The following is a 19,232-nucleotide window of genomic DNA, read 5'->3' as shown; positions in this document are numbered from 1 at the left end:
CTGACGCTGCCTTAAAAGGGCATATGAGTGAGATCACAGAGCGAGTCCCTCCGCCCACCTCCCCCGGCAGTGTCAGCACAATCCGAGACGGCTCGTCAGAGTCCCTTCGGCTAGACTAAGTCCAAGTTCCCCGTAGCTAGTAATGGGTATTTTAAAATGGTCTGACTAAATTCAGTAGTCTAGTCTGTTATATAATATAACCGTTTCCAGACCGTTTTACTCCGAAATATCCTCGAGCTAAAATGGAAAGAAAAATTCTTAAGTAATTGCCTTCTTTCATATCTTTGTGTTAGCCAAATCTCAAATATGCATAATTGCAGGTATATACCTTTTTTTGCTCTATGTAAACCAGTCAAAGAATTTAGAAATAATGACAGTAATCTTTGTATTTTTATAGGACAATAACGATAAGGACGAATGGTTAAACTACTATGTCCTAAAATAAACTCTAATATTATTGTAGGGTGGATGCGCGAATAAGGTGCCCACCGCTATCTATTTGACAGGCACCATCCAGCGATTTCTTGGATTAGGATAGACTGCTTTGAGAGCGATCTTTTCTCCATACGTCTGGGTTTACTTAAGATTAATATTCGGAACGATTACGTTAATGGAATTCGGAGCATGCAAATAACTCGTGGGAGTTGTACTCACACAAAAATGTTCTGAGGGAAGAAGGGAAAATTATTGGTTCAGAGAGATAACAAATAAGAATCAAGAGGAGGATGGTTCAAACAACTATAGGAGACCAGACGAAGATATCTGATTGGTCGATCCCACCTCCTCTAGTTGCTTAGACCTACCTCGTCTACAATCTGATTGGTTAACTCTCTGGACCAATCATTTTTCCTTTTGCCCCCTTTGACTGAAGGGTGTGAAGATTTACACACACATTTTTGTGTGTGTAAACCTTCACGGCCTTAAGTCAGTTTCTCACAAGAGAATGTCACATCTCAGTGTTCTCATTCATTTAGAGATGATTTAGTTTTGGTTCAGGATTAGATATATTCACTTGGAACTAGCCCAGAAATCAGTTGTATTAGTCATGTTGTCAAAATTAATTATACGCTTCTCATTTGTTTGCTTCTACTCTGCAAAACATTTAAACATGTGCCTGCTGTAAGTAATCACATGCAAAAATGTTAATTCGGCTGTCAGAATGGATCTTTCAGTGGTATGTGGTATGTGGGAAAACAGTTCAAAAAGAGGTTTTATTATATGACAAAAGTAGAGACTGCTTGTCACCAGCCACACAAGCATGTTTCTTTACTTGCTGCGATAGATGCTGCCTGTGATGTCATCCAAACAGATACTTGTAGAGGGTGGTTGAGGCACGCAGGGAGATTTTCTCCTTGATGTATTGCAAGGAAGAATTTCAGGCATTTGAAAAATGTTTTGAGAAATGCAGAAGCAGTTGAGAGAACCTCAAGACTGTTTAAAGAAATTGTATAAAGCAACCTGGAAAAACTGTAAGAATGCATCTAGCTTATTGTAATTTCGGCATTTACGCGGATTCAAATTGGCAAACGGTAGATGATTTTGTCTAAGGCTTGTACTGTGTCATCTGGAATGTATTCATTATATGAACAATACAGAACGTTTTAGGAGAAAGGCGGGATTTGGGCTGAGTGTCAAGGTTATTGTCATTGTTGACTGAGTTTAAACTGCGTAGCTGGATGTTCTGGAGGAAGGTGCTCACTACCCTGTAAGCAGACACCCCAAAGGGAGAGCGGGCTTCTTCAGTGCCTCAAGGAGTGACATCAGCCCCTTTGGGGGGGGGGGATGGATAGCAGCTCCTGAGCTGAAAAGCCTGGTCGCAGGTTTTTCATGGAACATATGGGGTGTTCAGGCCTGAGTCATAGCTGTATGGAACCCCAATGTTTCTCATACCAGGGCAAAAGGTTTCCAGCTGACAAAAGCATCCAGACAGTGTCTTATAACTCATAAATTGCATGAGTTATATGCATTTTGGTGGGACTGATCACTCAGATAACAGTGCAGCCTCACACCCTTTCAGAAAGCTCTGATTCCCCAGCTCTGAGTAGTAGGTGGAGCGTCCATGTTCTCCTCGTGTTTGGTGGGTTTCCTCTGGAAGCTCCAGCTGGTGAATTGGTGTCTGTAATTCGTCCTGTGATGAGCTTGATGAGTCTGAATGTCCTTTTCATTACAGAAATAGCCTTCATTTTGTCTATAACCCCTATTTGTTTACTGTGTAGGTTTTATATTTGTTTGCACCATGTGTACTGTTTTTGTACTCTCTTTGTTACACACTATACGTTTGTCTGTGTGCTACATTTTCACTGCTGTATGCACCAGAATATCCCCCTTGGATCAATAACATTCATCTTAATCTTAAATGCCCCATAGCACCACAAATTTAATTCTGAAAACTGACTTAAGATACATAATCGACTGCTAAATTTGTTACATTTCCTCTGTTATTCGGAGGGGGTCAGGGTAAACGTGTTCCTAATGCAGAATCTTTGAAAATCCAATATTGGAACATGAATAACATGAATCAGCAGGTAGAGCAGTGATTTTACTTCACTATTCTAGACCTTCAAGCATAATTGAAAAGAAAATTTTGCTCCTCCTGCGTCTCTAGCCTTCCTGCATATCCGTTTCAGATCTTAGTTCTTAGCTGAATCCACCTGTCCACCCATCTACCATAACATCTTATTTAGTACAGGGTAGTACTTGAAGTGGGCTGATACTCACCAGTATTTTTCTCTTCATAGGACCAGAAACACCTCTCATAATCTGCCAGTACAGGATAGCAAGGTTAGACTCACACCTGTTTTTTCCCACTTAAAGCACTGGAATGAGGATCATTGTCAGTCTGGAGTTTTTCCAAGGAGGTAGAGAGTTCAGGGCAGAGAACACCCTGAACGGGAGGCTAGTTCATCTCATTGCACACACACACACACACACACACACACACAGACACACACACACACACACATATATATTGTGATTATATTTTTGTGGGGAATCTCCATTCATTTCTATGCGGAAAACTCTAATCCTAACATGACGACCGTAACCCCCACCCAGCCCCAACCTTAACCATAAGTAACCAAACAAAACACGAGACTTTTGGCATTTTCAGTTTTTTGATTGCATTCACAGATCTTTGTGGGGACCTAGAAAATGGTCCCCACAATGTCAAAAATAAGAGGATTTTATCACATTGTGGGGAACATTTGGTCCCCACAATGTAATATAAACATAATCCACAGACACACACACTCATACCTGGAGGAAACTCCAAAAAAAATCCCAGGGAAAATGTAAACTCCACACACACACAGTGGGGGCCCAGACTCAGAGCCCCAGTTCTGCAGGTAGGAGGCGACCGTCTTGCTCATATCATTCATGAATATTTTACAGATGTTCCAGCAGGTTGCGAAGGCCGAGAGCCAGTTACAGAGGCATTTTTAGCACTATTCTCTGAAGAGAGCGGCTCTAATTGTAGCGGCTGACAATGCAAGATGCCCTGGGCGACTTGCTTTGTTTGCGTTCGCTGTCAGGATGAGTCTGCGTCGATGCTGGGCCCTCATTGTTTGCGGCTTCCTGTTTGTGGATTCTGTGGGGCCTTGATTGTCCAACTCACAGAGCAGGAAACAGGCAGACAACAGGGCAGTCTTCACGTGGAGCCGCCGGGAGCAAAAAATGACAGCATATATCCAGACATGGGCGGCATGGTGGTGCAGTGGTTAGCACTGTTGCCTCACACCTCTGGGACCCGGGTTCGAGTCTCCGCCTGGGTCACATGTGTGTGGAGTTTGCATGTTCTCCCCATGTCGTCGTGGGGTTTCCTCCGGGTACTCCGGTTTCCCCCCACAGTCCAAAGACATGCTGAGGCTAATTGGACTTGCTAAATTGCCCGTAGGTGTGCGTGTGAGAGTGAATGGTGTGTGAGTGTGCCTTGCGATGGGCTGGCCCCCCATCCAGGGTTGTTCCCTGCCTCGTGCCCATTGCTTCCGGGATAGGCTCCGGACCCCCCCCGCGACCCAGTAGAATAAGCGGTTTGGAAAATGGATGGATGGATATCCAGACATGCTCCATATAACAATTAATACCATGACCTTATCAATAATTTTCGATATTATCCTAAGTACAAGAGCATTTAACTCACTTAATAGCTGTTACTAATATTGCCCAGCATGGGCAAAATCTCACTAACTACTGAGTTGTAAATACATTGTTAAGGTTATTACCAACGCGGTCACTATGAAACTTTATAATCAGGCACTCTGATTAATGCTGCCCTTTAAAGCCATTCACACCACAATCCCCATTTTACACTGAGTCTCATAATACAGATTATCAAAAATGTATGCAGGAGGACCACCTACTGTCAGTCAGCACTTTTCATCCATCCATTTTCTGTAACCTGATATGCTAATTCAGTGTCTCTCGACCCAGTCCTTGGGTACCCCCAGACGGTCCACATTTTTGCTCCCTACCAGTTCCCAGCCAATCAAAAACACCAACTACTTGGTACAGGTGTGCTGGGAATTGGTAGGGAGCAAAAATGTGAACTGTCTGGTGGTCCTTGAGGACTCGATTGAGAATGTTTGTGCTAAATAAATAAAATTAAACTAAAATTCAGAGTCATGAGGCGTGCCTCGCTCATGCCAGGCTGAACAGATTGAACCGAGGGTTTGGGATGTTTTTAAGCACACATTGGCGCTTTAAACGCACCGTGCACAGTATGCTGGCCAGGCAAGTGTCACCACGCTGCGGCTTTGCGTGCGATAGTGGCCGTTTGTATTGGCAGCTACCTAAAGTCATTAAGTCGGCAGCAGGGAGGCGTAGGGTTTAGGGCTGCTTTGTGGCGCCGGTCCAAAGATAACGGCAGAGGAGTACAGCTGACGACGTTTTATCAATAAGAAAAAATGCCAACTCTTGGCTTTGGAAATGAATTGTTGTTTTCATTTCATTACAATGATTTTTGCACTGCAACAATTCAGTGGAAAGTTTCATAGAAATGCACTGTAAGAAATAAAAATAGCCATATGAGGGATTTGTTGAACTACTTCAGAGCTTATTGGCTGGTATGAAAAATAAATTGAATGACGTAAGAGAGTCATCATTTGGTGCAAGTTGTATTTTCATTTTTAGTCAGTCTTCTTTGGTCTTCTACGTGCTTTTCGGTACATATCTGGAAAGTTATCCATCCATCCATTTTCCAAACCGCTTATCCTATTGGGTCGCGGGGGGTCCGGAGCCTATCCCGGAAGCAATGGGCACGAGGCTGGGAACAACCCAGGATGGGGGGCCAGCCCATCGCAGGGCACACTCACACACCATTCACTCACACATACACACCTATGGGCAATTTTGCAACTCCAATTAGCCTCAGCATGTTTTTGGACTGTGGGGGGAAACCGGAGTACCCGGAGGAAACCCCACGACGACATGGGGAGAACATGCAAACTCCACACACATGTGACCCAGGCGGAGATTCGAACCCAGGTACCAGAGGTGTGAGGCAACAGTGCTAACCACTGCGCCACCATGCCGCCCCTCTGGAAAGTTATGTGAATGTTAATGTTTTGCACGTTCAAATGAGCATCCGACCGGCGCGCAGAATAGTATACAAGAAAATAAAAAGATTTAACGCTGTTAAATCGTCCGCTTTGCAACCCCTAATGGAAAATCCTACGGTTGCATGAAAAAGTTTGTCTCCCTATGAGATCCAGGGAAATCATTACACGAACACACAAGAACTGAAACGGCTTTTTTTTTAATCTACGGAGGAATAGATTGTAGACTGTGCATATCTAATAGTCATTAATAATATTTACCAACATTATTACCGATAAAGGATGTTCCTCTAAATTTTTCCATCAATGGCCATTTATATCGGCAACATTGTCTCGGATTTATAATTTTCTCCCACAATTGCATGGTGTGCGCATTTTGTTGTTGTTCTATATAATGATGTACATACAAAACAGTATGGTTTAGGCATCAAAATACGAAGTTGTCCTGAATTAATACAATGTGTTGATTAATTAAACGTGCTGATGTTCTTGTTTCCTCTAACAGTACTACTTTCCATTTCAACAAAAGAAACGCGCATGCAAATACGCCGCATTTGATTGGCTCAGATGCTCCCGTCAATCTGGTGGCGACATTTTTTTTCTTTCTTTAACACAAAAAGACCTAAAGAAACCAGAACTTTCTGTGGATGTACTGCTTTCACGTAAGATCTGAATAGCAGTTAACGGGAAACTTGCAGAATTAAAGCTTACGGATCCAGTTATCCCATTCGAACGGTGCACTACGTTGCAAAACTATCTCTTGTTGATTCTATACATCGAATAAACAGAAGGGACACACAGCTACATCCTTTTGTTGACATTGCTCGGTTATATAATAAAACAAAGGAAAATGACTCAGTTCAACAAGGGACCGACCTACGGCCTCTCTGCAGAAGTGAAAAGCAAGGTAAGGATATTGCCGTGATCAGTGCGATGCTCGATATTATCTTATTTTTTCCGTTGAGGGCGCTTTTATTTTATTGAAAGTGCTGCCGAGACGGCAATGCTTTCTCCATGCTCCCCCTGTGAAAAGAATATCTCCCGTATTTACGTTTATTTACGTGAATACAAATGTTGAGATCATGGATGAAAAGTGTGATCTTCCTCGTTTTCTTTTTTCTTTTCTTTTTATTTTTTGAGAAACTTGCAGGCATCCGTCCGGTTGCGCTCTTTGTTTCCTGCTGCGCTTTCAGTTAAATACAGGTCACCCGATCACCTTTGGGAATGTATTAGGTGAAGCAGCGCATGTCATGTCCTTCACAGAAAAAATTAATATATATATATTGTGAACATATACATAAACAATTGTGATTTTCCATGTCCTATATATATATATATATATATATATATATATATATATATATATATATATATATATATATATACAAACAAATCACAATTGTTTATGTATATGTTATCTTGAATTTCTAAAAATTTAATGCACGTTAATTAGAATATTTTAATAAGTGTTGTTCGTCTGCCACATGCACCAGTAGAAAATTTCTTTTCATGGTAATCCAGTTAACTATATAAACAGCTTTTGTAAATTCTGTGTTATCCACGTTGCAGGGTGGAGCATCGCATACGCACTGTAAATAACCCAGTATCGCCTATTTATAATTGGGATACTGATGCGATCAGCACAGTATCGTTAATTTTTATTGCAAGGTATCCCACAGCCACAGCGACTTACTGCAGATAAAATGTGGGTTTGAGATCAAAATCAATGCCAGTTTGTGTGTGACCTAGTCAAAGCAAGACAGTTAGACTATGGCGTAGGGTACAAATAAAGGTCCCTGCAGTCTTGGAGCGTTTCATCATCGAAAACCCTTAGAAAAGACTCCAAAAGCCAACCTTTCAGATGCGGGATTTTTTTTTTTTTTTTTACATCGGTTTGATGAATATGAATGTATTTTGGGCGAAGTTCTTTATTGCACTTTCGGTTTTGTTCCCCATTGTCCGCTTCCAGGTAACTAATACCATCGCCCCAGCTGTTGCAAAAGTCTGCAACGCCTCATGCATTTCATTTTTTTGCATAATGCGTTTGAAACGGTGGGATGGGTAAAACGCTTCGACATTTTCGCTGCCGCTTGTGAGTGCCAGACACGCCACGTCTCATTTCTGGTAACACGAGTCTGTTGCTATTTCGTAAAAAGGGGGATGGTTCTCTTCAACCCCAGCGCAGTACCCTCTCAGCCCTGTCCGAAATAGGATTTCTCTTCTTTTATTTAAGCGTCCAAGGGAGCTCGTATCGGAGGTCTCCGTTATCGGCAGTGACTTTTAAGTGCTCTCTAATGGGCAATTTCCATCTGATAAGTGCGATCGCGCGCACTGGTGGCGGAAGTTCCTCAGTTGCAAGGAGTTTCCACAGAACAGACTGGCCAATATGTCCTTTGGGGAAATAATAAATAAATAAATAAACGAAACCCCTTGGTTGTTTTAACTTGATGTTAATCAGACAATCTATTTCAAGATGGAAAAACTTGGGGGATTGGGCATATCCTCTTGCTGACTACTTTGCTTGCTTCAGCACAATGTAGCTGAGGTCCTTGGAGGATTTGCAAATGATTTTGCTTTTTTTTCTCTCGCGAGAGTGGCATAGCCCAATTTTTCAGCTTGGGAGCACTTCTCTGTCCTTTCGGTTATTAGGAAGCTGACCAGTCCCTTAATTCCACGTTACTGTTGGAATGGGAAAGAAGTTTAAATGCAAATCTGTTTTTATTTAATTTGAATGAACTGGCTGCCAGTAGTTTGGCCTTCTTAGAGATCTGACTGATGTACTTAGTAGATGGGATGGAAGTCACTCGCAAGAGAGTGGAGGTCAGTTATTACTGATTTGTCTTCTTCCAATGCTTGACACACCTTGTATTGCTCTCAAAAATGTCTTGTCTCTAAAATGCATCAGCACTGACAAATTCAGTCCAAAGCAGTTATTCAAATATTCTGGGTTGCTGATTTTGGTCAGTGGCTGGTGCGAGATTTCCAGTTGGAGACAAGGCTGCACAAACACATACGCACATTTACATGTAACAGTTTTATTACCTTGTAAATAATTTCTAGGGTTTGCAGATTACCCCAGAACTTTTGATGTAGCTAATTTTAGGTTTATAATGGAATAATATCGATTTTCTGTAAGATTTCTTGCGTGAGAGTCTGTAAGCGTGAGTGTCACACCAAATGCGTGAGAATTGATCACCTCGACATACATCTCATCCGTTTGCCATCTCGATGACGGTGGTCTGCAGATCAGGCTTACTGAGCCCAACATGGAGCCTTCAGGCGTGAACGTGTTCAGATGTCTTGTGGTTTGCACGTTTTCACACATGGCTGACCGTGGTGGGGCAGGATCTCTCGAACTTAGATCAGAGAGTGATGTTGCCCTTATTCTGTTAAGCAGTGAATTATATTGTTATTCGTTTTATGTCACATATATGCATGCAGAATCAATTATTGATTGACTGCATGTGTATATTATATAAAATTCCAATCTTGTTCTTCCATTTAAGGCTAACATACTGATACTGGTAATTAATTTGATACAGTATGGAGTTTTTGTTTGTATATATTGTGAATCAGAGAGCTTGTGTTTGGTTAATAACAGAGAATTTCTCTGAATTTCTTGTAGGTTCGTTTGTGTTAAAGTATGAGATTCAAGCCATACAACTGAAATTGAGCTGGAAGAGTCATGTTTTTGTGAACTGTTTTGAGAGCGAGATTTGGCACCATGAAGTGTGGAAAGATATGTGATCCTGCAGTAGTCACCTGCTTGGCGACACTCTGCTAGGCGTCTGTCTCAGACCCAGAGACAATGACTCTTTGATAAGGCAGAATGTCACTTGACCTGCTCAGGAGCTTGTTGACAAGGTTTTGAGGAAAAATAAATAAGGCTGATTCCGGACATTTCCGCTTGTTTAGCATTTGCATCTCCCCTCGGCTTTCCAGGAAATTCATATTTTTGAGATTTGCACAGAAATTCCTGTTTTGAATATTTTCCAGTAAATCCACAATTCACTTGGCACTTGTTTTGAGTGGTTTCCTTTATTGAAGCCCTCTCCAAAAATAAATAAAAAAAAACAATTGTAGAAAGCAAAGAATGGCATGAAAGTTGCGGATACCGCAGCATGCGAAGTGCAGAGGCCACTGCTGAATTCTTCTAACCTGAAAGGCAGGCTGTCCGTAGCTGGCAGACTGACAGACTCCGCCCCCATGCCAGTATCGCTCTCCCTATCCATCATCACATAAGCACAAGCTTCGGAATTCGAAGCCTTTTATAACCCCCCGATTTTCCATGGCAATAAAATCGCTTTTATGAGTTCGGTCACTAACGTGCCGGCATCCTGTGGCCTGACTGACCTCTATTGCCAAGCTGGCAAGTAGACTTAACCAGCCATTCAAAAGTTTGACAAGCTTATGTTTGTTTTGTTTTGTTTTTTTAAGAATGGAGGGTTGCATGGAATGAGGCGGAAGCGTTTTCATTTCAACAATTAATGGACCTCCTAGGTTTTCAATTTCCAGTCTCTAGATACCTTACTGGAAATCCCTCAGTGTTTGCAGTGGTGTTGGCATGCCACAACCTACTGCAGCATTTGCTATAGTCTAATATAGCATCTAATATGGCCTACTACAGCGTCTACTGCAGCCTACTACAGCATTTGCTACAGTCTAATATAGCATCTAATATGGCCTACTACAGCGTCTACTGCAGCCTACTACAGCATTTGCTACAGTCTAATATAGCATCTAATATGGCCTACTACAGCGTCTACTGCAGCCTACTACAGCATTTGCTACAGTCTAATATAGCATCTAATATGGCCTACTACAGCGTCTACTGCAGCCTACTACAGCATTTGCTACAGTCTAATATAGCATCTAATATAGCCTACTACAGCGTCTACTGCAGCCTACTACAGCATTTGCTACAGTCTAATATAGCATCTAATATGGCCTACTACAGCGTCTACTGCAGCCTACTACAGCATTTGCTACAGTCTAATGTAGCATCTAATATGGCCTACTACAGTATCTACTGCAGCCTACTATAGCATCCAACTGTATTTGGGCTGTGCTGCTTTTGGGTTGAATTACACTGGGGTCATGCAGTCCAGTGGTCAGCAATATTTGTGTGTGTGTGTGTTTTCCAGCCACTCTTATTGAACTTCTGCTGGTAGTGTGGTATTTTCCTTTTAAGTGCTGACACCGGATCGTTCTTTTGTGTTCCTGGTGCAAAACATCTGTCACCAGTTCATCCTTGAGGTGTCATGATTTCCTGGAGCTGCTCTGCCAAATAGCTCATGGCTCCGAATCCAGGAAGTTCATGATCTGAGTTTTTTTTTTTTTATTTGGAGACCTTGGATGGTGGGGCTGTTGGTTTGTGGTCTTCAAGTTCTCCCCATTCATTGGAGCAAAAATTAATCGCCGTATTTGCCATGCAGACTTGTTTGCATTTTGAGAACGTCGAGGGCTTCTCACTGCCAATGTTTTTTGATAGCTGAGTTTGTAGTTCATTTACTACATGGAGAAACAGGGGCGATGTTGCGTAGCCGGTAGTTACACTGTCAACTTGGGCCTCCAGAAGGACAAGGTGTCTATTGTCTAAAAAAAAATCCAGCCAGTTCCTCTAGAACCGTCCAGGTAGCCTGTGTAAGGACTAATGAGGCAGTTACAGGACAGAAATGGTGTCCAGAAAATGTCTCCTTCAAGCCCCATTGGAAGCATTTACTCAAATCTTTGAATTCTCTCGCTTGGTGCGTGGAATGATAAGAGCAAGATCCAGGGTGACACGTGGCTCATAGGTCAGATTCTTCTGTCATGAAACCAGAGTCTTTCCAGAGTCCATTTTCATAGAGGATACTGGATCTTTTTGTACTGCTTTAAACAGTCTTCTTGAAGCAGTGGAAAGTGTTATCCAGCCTACAGACCTTTCAACTCCGTTGGCCGTGAAGAGATGCGATGCATGTTTGTCTCCACACGTTCCTGAATTCTGACATCTTCATGGGAAGGAGTGGTCTCTACTAAATACCCAAACGGATAAAGGGACCATCTCAGGGTTTGTTATGGGACGTTTCCAGTGACCAGTGACCTTTTACATCTCCAGATGTCAGCTCTGACTAAGGAGGCGTGTTGTACTACAGGATCACAACAAGGCTTGTTTTGTATCTGGAAAGGTTAAGTTTTGTTCCAGTTTGTACTTTCCCCCCCCCTGTAGCCATTTATCTTTCATGGAACATTTAACTTCTCTTCAGATAAAGCATTGCTGTGTTTAATCGAAGTCTGGTTTTGGTAACTCCTGTAAGTCATAAGACATGTAAGATTATCAAATGAGGTTTTGTGAATGTAGGGGAAGTTGAACTGAACAGTGAAGGTGGATGAACGTCGGACGGCCGCTCAGCTGACTGCCAAAGATCTCAGAGGGGTGTCGTCGTGAGTCGGGCTGCCTCAAACTCCACCTTCTCAGCATGATTCTTAAAGGAGCATATTCATTGCCTTCAAGTTCTATTGAGTAACAGCCATGGTGAATGCCAACCTTTTTCCATGCACTGCAGAAACAAAAGGGGTTTCAAAATGAAACTGTGATCTATTTGATTTTGGTAGTAAATTGGTAGTAAATTGTAGCAAACTGCCTTAACCCCATGTTACCATTCCATCAAAAATACCCTTTCCTCCTTATCTCGAGTGAAATGCCAAACTATGCAGAAACGGAGTTAGAGTTTGCGAGAGTTGAACGTACAGCCCATTCTGGTACTTATTAACAGTACAGCTAATGTGTAGCTGAGACTGGGACCAGTTGAGCAGAGTGACAGAAGCTGGCGGTTGCTGTAGGAATTTAAAACATCTCCTCAACTATGGAGTGGAGCACCAAAGGGCAATTCCTCGCCTATCGAATCATGTACGTTTCTTGGTATTTATCAATGCTATGATGTAGCAGGTATGTGCACGAATTCTTAAAATGTAGAGTCAGTGTGTGTGTTACTATCTTAAAACTCTCGATCCCTGCAGTTGATTAATTTATTTTGTTTTTGCCTCTGCTGGCATCATTCCCGGACAAACACTCAGAATGTAACAAAGTCTTTTTGTCACTTAACCCGATCTTCTACTGTGTCAGCACCTTACCACTTCACAGCTAAATTCTTCGGCCGGTTTCCCCATCCCCTTGGCTGACACAAAGTCGAGCTGAATGGCAAATCCGAGGGCGGAAAGCCGCGGCGTTCTTTGCAGTTGGCGTTGAGCCGCTCTTCTGCTGAATGAGCATATGTTAAGTTAGCGTTTCCCAGCCCGGTTTTTGGGGACCACAGACGGTTCACGTTTTTGCTCCCCCCAGGCTTCCTACTAGACAGTCCACATTTTTGCTCCCTCCAGTCTGCGAGTCCCCAAGGACCGGATTGGAAAACACTGTGTTTAAGTAATAAACGATGCTTCCCCTTGCACTCTGTTTGTAGAACATAATTCAAACAAATGCAGAAACCCAGGACCTGAGTGCTCATGAGCAAAGCTACGAATGAGAATAGCCTGTAATTTGTAGCCCAGAAGGATCTTCCCTCCCTAAACAGGATGATCTGCTCTGCTGCATGTTCCCTGTGGACTCTCGTAGATCTAATCGGCTTTTGTTCTCTTGAAACGGCCTGTTTGCTGTTGCTGTGGCATGACATTAAACATTTTATACCAACCTCTTAAATCCTTCCTGTATCCCCTGAAGTGGTAATTTAGGTAACTGACTGATGTTTATATCTAAATCAATGTGATTTTGAGGTGCATAATTTCAAAGATACGATTATTCAGTCTAGGTTACTATACCGTTGTGTCTTGATGAGCCATTTTGAAGTGATGTTGAGCCTGATGTAGTGTTGAATACCAAATTGGAAAGAGTGGCTCTACATTACAGTACAGTGTTTGGTGTGAAACAGAGCTGAACTGGCTTGTCTTCATGTCTGTGTGAATATGCCTGGTCCAGTAAATACTGGTTGTTTTTCTTGCTAACCAGATTATAGTGGAACAACATTAATTCGCATTTGTGCTCGTCTGGGAGGATATGAAGGTGATCTGGTTAGATCAGGAATCGTTGACTGTGGGTTGTTTTTTTATTTAATTCTGATTTTTATTGAGCTTTCTGAGATGGCAGGTTTCATGCTTGTTTAGGCCAGGGGTTCTCAACTGGTTTGGCCTTGTCATGATAAATTCACTTCACAGAAAAAAATAATGGTCAAATTTGTGGAGGGGGGTGGGACTGCTGGTAGGTTTTTTTTTTAAAACGTGAACATGGTACTGTGATCCATTTTTAGGGCACAATCCACTAGCTGGAAAATAATGATTTAAGATATCTCCTTTAAGCTGAGGATTTCCACGGAAGTCTAAAATTCTCTCTACTGTAGGACACCCTCGTGGAGGGGTCTCCTGTCGAACCTCCTCATGCGGGGGGGGGGGGGGGGGGGGGGTCTCTCCTGTCAGACCTCCTCATGCGGGGGGGGTATCTCCTGTCGGACCTCCTGCCCCCGAGTCATTTCCTTGCACACCCATTGGTCTGAGATATCTCATGGCTGCTTCTTGCAGATCGCCCAAAAGTATGACCTGCAGAAGGAGGAGGAGCTGCGCTTTTGGATCGAGGAGGTGACGGGCATGCCCATCGGGGAGAACTTCCAGCAAGGCCTGAAGGATGGCGTCATCCTGTGCGAGTGAGTGACCGAGGGCTGTGTTCCTGTAGAGCTGTCTGCGGTCCCAAAGGGGCCCCTGCAATTCGCCACCAAGATATGCCACCTGTATCTGTCATGAATAGAGCAAAGTTTCCCAATCCGGTCCTCAGGGACCCCCAGACAGTCCACATTTTTGCTCCCTCTCCACTCCCAGCACACCTGAAAGAAACTGTCAAGAAGGAACCGAGCAGTCAATAATACCAAATGCCTGATACAGGTGTGCTGGGAGGGAGCAAAAATGCGGACGGTATAGGCTTCATCGAGGACTGGGTTGTCATACACTGAAAGAGCAAATAGACAGGTTTGTGTGACTGTATTCCTCTGGTGTACAAAAATATCTATTTATATATTTGTGTCATTTGTATAGCTTGATTAACAAGTTGCAGCCTGGTTCGGTAAAGAAAATCAACCATTCTAAACTGAACTGGCACAAGGTAAGAAGTGTGTCTCCCTCAACATCTATACATACTCTGCCTCAAATGTACACGCTTTTACCGGAGAATGTATAACTTGCATCTAATCAGCAAGCATATGTTAATTTGGTGTATGCTAGCAAAAGCTTTACAAGCTATTGGCAAGACTGAGAAATATGAGAAATTGCATGCGCCCCTTTTAAAGTGAGGTCTGTCCCCCTGGCCAAGTCTGCATTCCGTGGGGAATGTAATCTAGCTTGTGAAATTATGACCACTTCCCCGTAAAATATGCCTTCTGTCCGCCCCCCCCCTCCCCCCCCCCCAGCTGGAAAACCTGGGAAACTTCATCAAAGCTATTCTGAACTATGGCTTGAAGCCCAATGACATCTTTGAAGCGAACGACCTCTTTGAAAATGGAAACATGACTCAAGTCCAGACCACACTCCTGGCTTTGGCCAGTATGGTACGCTCCTGCTTCTGCAGTGAGTGAGAACAAGATCTCCATTTTGCTTTTGTTTTTTTTTCCCATTGAAAAGTTGGCGTCGAGTCTTTGACCCCAATGAGTCTCCCTGTACTCAACAGGCCAAGACGAAAGGCATCGACACGAAGGTCGACATCGGCGTGAAATATGCCGACAGGCAGACACGGCAGTTCAATGAGGAGAAGATGAAGGCTGGACAGTGCGTCATCGGGCTACAGGTCAGAATGTACTACGCTTAACTGCTCTAAGATGTAATGACCGTGGTTGCTGATTTGTAAGATCATTTTTGTTATCATTCTGATCATCGAAGGTAGAAAAGGTGTTTGTGTACAAACTTTGGTCCAACTACTTTCTGACTTGCTACTTTTTCCATGGCTAAAGATCGATCAAGGTACAGTTATAACGTAGAGGTTCTGCTCAGTGATGCAATCTTTTTTGAGTGTTGTACAACCTCCACTTCTTCAGACTCGGATGATGGCAATGACATTGTATTATATTAAATACAGTACATTAATCACTAACGTGTGTATAACAGGATTTAAGGAAAGTGTAAGATTTGTTGCGATTCATTATTTTTCAAGAGTAGTGGTCAACGTTCTGGAAAATAGTGCCTTTTGTCTCGAATTCGCCAGATAGTAACATTTATTGAATTGCAGTTGTCACCCTTCCGAGCCTAGTGACACGCCGTTGGTTTTTGTGGTCACTATTCAGAATTATAACTCCATAAAGGGATGGAGCATGTGATAGTTTTATCGAGGAAGCCGTGCTCTTCTGATTACCCTTATCTAAGGTCTCGTATATAGTGGGTAACGTGTTCTGGACTCGTGCCGACTGTTGGGGGTGATTCAGGAAGCTCATTGAGAGAGCCGGCTTCCTGCTAACTTTTGGACAGATGGGAACGAACAAGTGCGCCAGTCAGGCCGGGATGACGGCGTACGGGACCAGGAGACATCTCTACGACCCTAAGATTCAGACAGACAAGCCGTTTGACCAGACTACCATCAGCTTGCAGATGGGAACAAACAAAGGCGCCAGCCAGGTAGGCTCACCTTGTTTTGATTGGCCACGTGTTTGTCTAGCTAGCAGGCTTGTTAGGTTTTTGATTGGCTGATATTGCACTGATAGCCCATAATGCCCCAGCTCGGCCCGCCCATCCTCTTGTCTAGAGTACCCATCTGTTGTGTCAATACTATCTTTCTGCTTGTCTACAAACATTCACGTTGCACTCTGTATACAGACCTGGGATGGAAGTCTTAGGCAGCAAAAGAAAATGTTTAAAACGATGGTGTGAAACGATGGCATTATGCCTGTTAGTCTGTTAGCTTAGCTGTTTCAAATCTTCTGCTAGAATCACCCCAGTAATTGCCTCATCCATCCAATACAGCCATGTGATATTTTTGACTTAGCACACCTTGTATAGATAACCGAAATTTCATTGACTTTTATTAAAAAAAAAAAAAAAAAAAAGCAAATTGAGTTAATTAAGAGAACTGGTGGTGAAATTTAATAAATACATGGAATGGCAGCAGTGCCCCTGAGGGGAGGTTTGGGAACTGAAGGGATGTTCATCTAGACATCCAGCAAGATATAAGAACCTTTTTGGAGAGCAGAAGAAATTCTTACTAGTTTTTGTTGTGTTACGCTTAATTCGCATATGTTCTAACGCTAAATTGTTTTGTGTTCTGAGCAAATGTGCCCTCGCTACCCAGATAAATAGCTTTAAACATTTCCTTTGGCTTCCTCAGACTTTTGCACAATCCCTGGTGTCCAGCCCCCCCGCTTCTGCATGCCCTCTCCTGCTTTTGCGCGTTCCTGTGAGCACCCCTCCCTCTGTCACTATTTTGTGCTCCTGTTTACCTTTGTACGGACGATATGACAGTAAAGCCCACCTGATCTCCCGCCAGAGAGTGTGTCTGGCTCTTACTGCTAAGGTTTAAAAATCGATATCTGGAGCTTAAGCATAGATTTCTGACTTGTTTCTCCTCCAGAAATGTTATTTCACTGTGTGAGCTACTCCCTGCCTTTCCCCGGGTCTCTTTGTACTGACCCCCCCGTACATGAGAACGAGAGAAGCTTAATCTCCGCCCTTAAACCTCTCTGTGTTCGAGTTCCAGGCCCGTCTGACAAAGCAGCTTAATTTTCCTGAACAAATAGTGTCCGGCTATTTAAACCGTGAGCCTGTCGGCTGTGCAATCTGGTTTTGGATGGAGATCCCGGTTAAATTGCCCTGAATAATCGTTTTGCGACGAAACGTTTAACCCCCACATCCGAGGCTCTGTAGGAGATTGCGCCGGATCCGTCTCACACCCTGTGCCCTGTCTGTAGGCCGGTATGGCCGCTCCTGGCACCCGCAGAGACATCTTTGACCAGAAGGTGGCGGTGCAGCCGTTGGACTCGTCCACTATCTCCCTGCAGATGGGCACCAACAAGGTGGCCTCCCAGAAGGGCATGAGTGTCTACGGGCTCGGCCGGCAGGTCTTCGACCCCAAGTACTGCGCCACTCCCCTGGAGCCCACAGTCCACGCTAACGGCAGCCAGGGCATGGGTACAGGTACCAACGGCTCCGAGGCCAGCGACACTGACTACCAGGGCGACTACCCCGACGAGTACCCGCTCAACTACCAGGACGAGTACAGCGGTCACTACAACGACCAGCCCATCGACTACTAGGCAGAATCCAGTGCAGGCCCGAGTTAAGCCAGTCGTATGTCTCTCTCTTCCGAAAAATCAACAGGGCAAGTCTTTTGCTTTCCACGTTAGCTTTTACGCTGAAACTGAAGTGCAGGACAAAAACGGCGGCTTGTCTGTGTTCCTTTCCTCCCGCCTGTCGAAAACATCAGTATTTTAATCAATTATAGTACTCTGTAGAAAGTACCAGTACTCAGTTCTGTTTATCATAAGGTTAAGAACATTCCACTTTTATTCTTTTTAACATTTTTTTATGAAGTATTGATTACTGTGAAGTAATGATTTTATTTTTGCCACAATGATGAAGTGTGGCTTTATACTACAATCATGTCTTAACTATTATGAGGTTCTGTTCTCTTAAAGGGGAATGTCGTGCATGTCAGTCCCGGTGTACATATGTAGCTTCTGCTCTTTTCCCCATTGCCTTTAATATATTATATATCAAGATTATAATACTCCGTGGCCATTAGGGTGAGTGAAGGAAACTGCTTGCACCTTTTTTTATTGGACTGTGGGATGATTTTTAAAATAATAATTAAAAGAAAAAACACTGGAACAGGTTCCTTCCTCTTCTGAGTTGTTTCCCATGTTACTAAAAATGTTTTTTATTTTATTACATAAGATGCGCCATAAGGTCTTAATGTATGTAAAATCTACTCTCTGTATTTATTACCATGTTTTTTTTTTCCGAAGCGTGAACCTTCTGTTTTCTATGTTTTTTATAACTACATTTAATGTTTGTGAGTTCTAAATGCCTTTTTTTAATTTTAATATTTTCATTTTTAATTGTACCCCCCCCCAGATCCAGGTATAAATTGTCATGGTGAATTTTTTTTTGGGGCAAAGTGTCAGCCACAGAAATAAATATTTAGAACTTCGGTCACTTCTGATCATTTTGCTGTGCATGGTTAGCTGTGTCAGGTTATGTCCGTTTCAGATGTGAAATCACAGGATGGAAAATGGCCGCCTTTTCTTTTCATTTGGAGGACAGAAACCTTCATCTGGAGTTCATGAGAAAGGTCTTATGGCACTATTTCAAGTCCACCCCCCCCCTCCCCCACATCAACACAGTTCTTTGCCTGGAGATAATCGTTGCTTTGTTTAGCGGCCGAATTTAAACTGAAAACACTGAACCTCCCGAGTTTAGGAAAATGCCGGTTACCATGTAAACGGTGGAATCTCGCGAAACGGAAGCCAGGAGCCCCTCGGGTCCCGGAATGCGGTCTGGGGGCCGATGCCCAGAGAAGCTCCTACCCGTCTCTGCTCGGCGTATTGTGTCCCAAGCAACTTCTCTTCCTGAGGTACCTCCACGCTTGTCACCTCGCTTCGTGCCAGATTTACAGATTCTGAGTTTCCCCTCCAACCCAGCAGGGAGTTTGCTTCTCGCGGAAAGATAGATGTGTTATTCTAG

At 43.3% G+C, this 19,232-nt stretch overlaps 1 protein-coding gene across 1 annotated transcript; it reads left to right on the top strand.

Moving 5' to 3' along the window:
• Positions 1-6,145: 6,145 nt before the first annotated feature.
• LOC125716369 (calponin-3-like) lies at positions 6,146-18,699 on the top strand. The gene is made up of 7 exons (XM_048988590.1): positions 6,146-6,459; positions 14,100-14,221; positions 14,607-14,673; positions 14,978-15,115; positions 15,235-15,351; positions 16,026-16,172; positions 17,459-18,699. The coding sequence occupies exons 1-7, from the start codon at positions 6,403-6,405 to the stop codon at positions 17,801-17,803; spliced, it is 993 nt and encodes a 330-aa protein (XP_048844547.1). The 5' UTR covers positions 6,146-6,402; the 3' UTR covers positions 17,804-18,699.
• Positions 18,700-19,232: the final 533 nt, after the last annotated feature.

The sequence above is a fragment of the Brienomyrus brachyistius genome, chromosome 21, assembly GCF_023856365.1.
Source record: "Brienomyrus brachyistius isolate T26 chromosome 21, BBRACH_0.4, whole genome shotgun sequence".
Taxonomy (NCBI): Eukaryota; Metazoa; Chordata; class Actinopteri; order Osteoglossiformes; family Mormyridae; genus Brienomyrus; species Brienomyrus brachyistius.
This window is presented reverse-complemented; position numbering and strand designations above follow the sequence as displayed.

Coding starts and splice junctions, on each gene's coding strand:
- LOC125716369 (XM_048988590.1), top strand. CDS start 6,403: ATGACTCAGTTCAACAAGGGACCGACCTACGGCCTCTCTGCAGAAGTG. Junction 14,222..14,606: donor GATGGCGTCATCCTGTGCGA/GTGAGTGACCGA, acceptor TCATTTGTATAG/CTTGATTAACAAGTTGCAGC. Junction 15,116..15,234: donor TCCTGGCTTTGGCCAGTATG/GTACGCTCCTGC, acceptor TGTACTCAACAG/GCCAAGACGAAAGGCATCGA.